At 37.9% G+C, this 5,211-nt stretch overlaps 1 protein-coding gene across 2 annotated transcripts; it reads right to left on the bottom strand.

Annotated features, from left to right (window-relative positions):
• Positions 1-357: 357 nt before the first annotated feature.
• LOC149146240 (uncharacterized) lies at positions 358-3,758 on the bottom strand. 2 transcript variants are annotated; one of them, XM_089449094.1, is made up of 5 exons: positions 1,649-3,758; positions 1,339-1,416; positions 1,123-1,179; positions 906-971; positions 358-760 (listed from the first exon to the last, which is right to left on the bottom strand). In XM_089449094.1, the coding sequence occupies exons 1-5, from the start codon at positions 2,168-2,170 to the stop codon at positions 620-622; spliced, it is 864 nt and encodes a 287-aa protein (XP_089305220.1). In that variant the 5' UTR covers positions 2,171-3,758; the 3' UTR covers positions 358-619. The 2 variants fall into 2 exon arrangements, with proteins under 2 accessions (XP_089305220.1, XP_089305221.1); XM_089449095.1 differs by having other exon boundaries at positions 358-754; positions 1,649-3,755.
• Between the last annotated feature and the right edge of the window lie 1,453 nt (positions 3,759-5,211).

A 5,211-nucleotide genomic window follows, 5' to 3' on the forward strand; every position in this document is an offset into this window, starting at 1 on the left:
TGGGACTGGAAATCTAGATTACAGCTGTCAATTGTAAATTGCGGGCTGAATAATCCATTTCAGCGCAACAAAAAAGCAATCCTGTCAATTTTTTTTTTCGGGAAAAAACAGATTCGAGCCACTTTTTATGGTCGTGCGAAATTGCTGCCTGGTAGACTACGCCTTCACATCAGTGTAACGAAGGGTTGATTTCACTCTGGTGGGTTTTATAATCTTTCAATGCAGTGTAACGACGCATATTCTGCTGTGCACTCATAGGTTTGTTCTAGATTTATCACAGTTTTTAATCTAACACAAGTCTTGTAGCAACATGCAAACAAAGGATTCACAGTCAGAGTCACAGTTTGGCCCTGCACATCTGAAACATGTTTCTGTATTCATTGATAACAAATAAAAAGTTAAGATACATTGAACTCGGCCGCTGCTGCAGGCTTGTGGGCAATTAGTATCAGGTGATCCAAAATAAAAGCTTTAAAAACACAAAACACAGAGAAAAAATTCCGAGAGAGGCAGAAGCAGTCTGTCTGTCATGCTTTTGCCCTTCTAAAATTGCTATCTGATCACACATCCATTCCCTCCACACCAACCCCAAAAAACCCCAGTAAACAAAACATGACTCTCAGACTCCACTCCGCAGTGTGGAAATGGGTACCAAGCACAGCCCTCGCTTTCTGAGAACCCCACACTCGCCATCAAAATTTTCTGCAGGAAAAACCTTGTTGCTGCCTTTGCCGTTATCCTTGCCTTCATATGCCTGCAACTTTTTTATTATAATATGAATATATAAAAACACAAGAATTGAAAGCTAAAGCTACCTCATGTCACCAATTTTATAAATATATAACAAACATGCACATTCAATTCTGCTCACTATCATTTTATAATAAAAAAATGAATTTGTTTACCTTAATTCTTTGCTCCATTGCGCTTATATATTCCATTGCTACGCCAAGTGTTTCTTGCTTGCAAATCTGCATAACAGTTACAACCCAAAAAACAAAAGAAGAGATGTTATTACAGGCTTTTGGTATTGTCACACACATGTTATTTTCTAGTTTATTTTTTAAGGCTCTGCTCATTCCTTTCATGCTGTAAATCCAACAAAAAGTATATGGATCTTACTGGTGTCTCGGGCAACATGGATTGCAATAAATCCAGGCGCTTGTTGACCGCATCGGCCTGTCAATGCATGATAATATCCATCAAAAAAATATAGCCAACACTCAAATTGGATAATAGTTCCAAGAAAACTCAGAATCATTGACTTAACAATAGAGAAATAGTGGTTGATTTAACAGCATTACATGAGGATCTGAAACATTTTCTTGAGCTGTATACCTGATCAAGAGAACCAGAAAAGGCGTTGGAGAGATGCAGATAATCCTTGGCGTCTCCTTCATTCTCTGTAAGTCCACTCTGCACATAAATCACAATCACCCTGAAGATCAATTTACTTTCATGGGGAAAATACATCTAAAGATTCCATGGCCCTATATGCATCAGTGAAAATGCATGTGCTCCAGAAAATGCTTCACTAATTGAGACCCAATAATAATTGGAGGACAGCTGAATAATGAGATTCGTTCAATAAAGAATTCAATGGGACTGATCAGCCCTTATGTGTTCATATTGTTGCGTACTACTCTACCTTAGAGCTGCACACAGGCGAGCTTGCAGTGTCTTCTAGCAGATACAGATCTTTCTCAACAGCAGTATCTGATTCCAGTCTTCTGCGTTTGGATTGCCTAATCTCAGCAACATCAAAGGAAGTCAAATTTTTCAAATAGATCTGATCATCAGAAGATAAAAGTTTATCAGCACCATTTTGCAGCTCATTAAACTGGTCGACATCTAAGAGTTGTTGAGGTCCAGAAGAAGCATCAGAGACCATGGAAGAGTCTTCCTCTTCAAAGTTAGCAGGTTGGTTAGGCCCATTGCCGTTGTTTCTCCCAACATACTCCTCAAACCTAATGAGGCTTCTGCTATTATAATAACTATAAGAACATTCATCCAAGGATTGATCTAAATACATTGTCCATCCAGACTCAGAGATTCCTTGGATCTCATCAGCAGTGCCATTTTCCAGTGAAGGGCACTTATTATCCAATGTGAACCTACATTTAGGTCCAATGGAAGAACAAACAAGAGGCTGCTTCTCTTGCTGCAGCATATTGAAAAGCACAGAAGAACAGCTCTGGTCTGTATTGCCCAGCTTAAGCACCTAAGGGCGGTCCCTATTGCTCAAATAAGGACACAACTAACTCTCAATTCTGGACAACCCAAGGCGCATGGATGCCTCAGATCACTGGGTCTTGTATTATTAAAAGGGAAATTCATGGTCAGGGACACATGGCCCAGTCCAGTCTGAGAGAGCACCTAAAGAAGAAAGCATTGAAAAAACAGGCGTTGTTGCAGTGCCAGCATCTTCTCCTATGAATTCTTCCAAAAAAGAGAGAAAACTCCCCCCCTTCCCCTCTGCTAATCGCTTTCCATTCACCAGACCCCGCCTTTACTTACAAGCTATCAGCAATCTACGGATGACAACTTAGAAATAGCAGAAGTATGAGTTGTGAGGACCAATGAACTATTAAAGCACCCAGTACTAAAACCTAAAACCTGCACTTTGCTTAATCTACATCACGAGAACCCACTGTTGCAGTCTGCTACAATACTGTTACTACCTAACCTTACTCCTCAGGCACGTAAAATTTCTGCTTTCTTCTGATAAGCCAAACATGCTTATGCTGTCAAAACCACCGCCCCTGTTATAGTATTAAAAATATCCCACTAGGATTAGACATGAGGTCATCAATGAAATATTAGCCTGCACTCATTAATAGCACTCATATACATCTGAATCCTGATTTGTAAATATACTACGAAAGCAAATCTCACTCATCAAATCCTAAAATTACTGTAATCCATAATCTAGACTCTATATGAAACCAACCAATCCAAACCGCGTCTGCTACCAATCCCAACTGTATAACCCCCCCGTGACCCCGAGCCAAATCTTAAATCCTGACTGTGGCATCTGTACTAATCCCAGATATTGAATGCTGATTCTGATGCTAACCCACATCGTATATACTGATTCTGATTACGGTCCAATGCCTCGACCGTAATTTCTGATCCTGATTCAAACATTTCACACTAATTCCGAAATGAAACACGTCAATTCTCGTATTAACCCAAATATTCAACCTTGATTCTCTTGCCGAACCGTATCTCAAACCCTGTTTCCAAAACAACCCAAGGCCTTTAAACCCTATGTCTAACCTTAAACCAAAGAGTAAAACCTATATCCAGACCAACACATTCCACACCGGTCTCATACTAATATGGGCATCCATTAATCAATGCTTCTCGTACTAAATTAAGCCTTAAATCCCGATTTTCATGCGAAACCAGATCGCAAATCAGATTCTAAATCAGTCCAAGCCCTCAACATAACCCTGACATTAAAACCTAACGCCAAAACCACGCCTTAACCTCAACTAATCCAATCCTGTAAACCTTCATTGTGGCCAACTCTGGTTTCTGACCCCAACAATGCCTAAAAATGCATGCCCAAATCTCAAAACCTGCAATCTAACTGAACTCTAAAGCTTAAATTCTATTTCTAGGTGCTAAACCCTGAACCCTAATCCAACGCCTTGAACTCCGAATAGAAACATGCATGGTGATGATGTGGAGTGATGGGCGTCTGGTCATGTCGTTTCGCACCTGTCAATATGCTGCTTAATCATCACTTAGCGAAACTGAAACAAATCATGGAAATTATCTTTTAGTTTCTTCTTCTGGGGTAAGTTGGAATTTGTGTCCGAACACTGGCGGCCGTCTTTGTATGTGGAGAGATGTGGTTGACTAGTAATAAATGTCGCCACATGCCATCATCTCTCTGTACTTCATAACTTTGTCAAAAGTTTCTAGTGTCTCATATTTTATTCTAAAATATGGGCCCTTTAATTATTTAAAAGCCATTTTCATATGTTTCATTTTCCTTTGAACAAAGTCAATGATCCTAGACATGTTGTTTACATTATCCAAAGTTATATTATCATATTCGTGGCCAATCATCATCCCTGCCCCAATTTCTCTAAAATAGATCACATTTGTTTTTTTTACCTACTGGATTAGAAGATCTGGCATTTCATATAATAAGAATACTTGGAAGTTTCCCTGGAGCACTTGATGATAAATGTTGAGGTATATATTGCCCCATGACTCGTAAACATTTTGGATGAGAATGTGTGTTCTTGTGGTTTGTTGTGAAGGTCACGTTAGTTTTTTATTAGAGGGAAAATGACCAATTTATTTACCAGGTGTAATTTTTATTTGGTGGGAAAAATTGATGATTCAAGTGAATGGAGGTTATATAAATTGTTAATGTTAGAGATGTATAAATTTATGACAGAAAATCACTATTGAAAAAAAAGACAATTAAAAGTAAATTCTTTTTTAAATGTTTATCTTTCTTTTCTTTTTTTTTGTATTTCAATCTATGTTAGGGAGAAGATTATATGAGATGCCTTGTAAACTAAAAGTTGAATGACTTAGATCAAAATAGTGTCCAACTCTTTATCAAAATTAGAAATTGTTAAATTCATGAAGATGTTGTATTCCCTTTAATGAGGTTTCATTTGTAAGTATCATGTGCAGCGAGATAATCCTAGTATGTTATTTGTCTATTTTATTCACCAAAGAGGACGTTGATTCCTCAACTTGCACTGTTAGGGATTCATTGGTATCTTTCTTTAGCATATTGTTGTCTACGAATTATCTACATTCGATTCCTCTTCATCATCTCATTATTGTTGCTTAAATGATTTCCATCTTTTAAATTTCAATTTTTGACATTTTTACTTGCAAATAACCAAATGCTTGTGGACACAAATACTGCAAATATCCTACTTGTTGACAAACTTGACACAAAATTGTATTTTCATAATTCAATTCTTGAACCCTTTCAAAACCTTCTTGATCTAACAATCCCTTACTAATATCATTCTACACGCATCTATGTGCATGTGTAGAGGCCAAGCTTAATCGAGTGTGTGTGTGTGTGTGTGTGCAATGTCTTCAAAAATTGTTAACTTCCAAAAGTGTATTGCGAGATTTGGGAAGCATACCCAAACAAGGATTTTATTAACAAACTAGATGGACTTAATTCTAGGAACCATGGGGAAAAATACCTGTTCTTCCCTAAAT

This window comes from Pinus tabuliformis, chromosome X, assembly GCF_031772625.1.
Source record: "Pinus tabuliformis cultivar Carrire ecotype Pingquan chromosome X, CPIR1, whole genome shotgun sequence".
Lineage (NCBI taxonomy): Eukaryota > Viridiplantae > Streptophyta > Pinopsida > Pinales > Pinaceae > Pinus > Pinus tabuliformis.

Bases quoted from the DNA above. Each gene is read 5' to 3' on its own strand.
- LOC149146240 (XM_089449094.1), bottom strand. From the start codon at position 2,170: ATGCTGCAGCAAGAGAAGCAGCCTCTTGTTTGTTCTTCCATTGGACCT. The intron at 1,417-1,648 runs GTAGAGTAGTAC...ATTTATGTGCAG, and splicing joins CGCCTGTGTGCAGCTCTAAG to AGTGGACTTACAGAGAATGA. The intron at 972-1,122 runs GTAAGATCCATA...ACTGTTATGCAG, and splicing joins CCATGTTGCCCGAGACACCA to ATTTGCAAGCAAGAAACACT.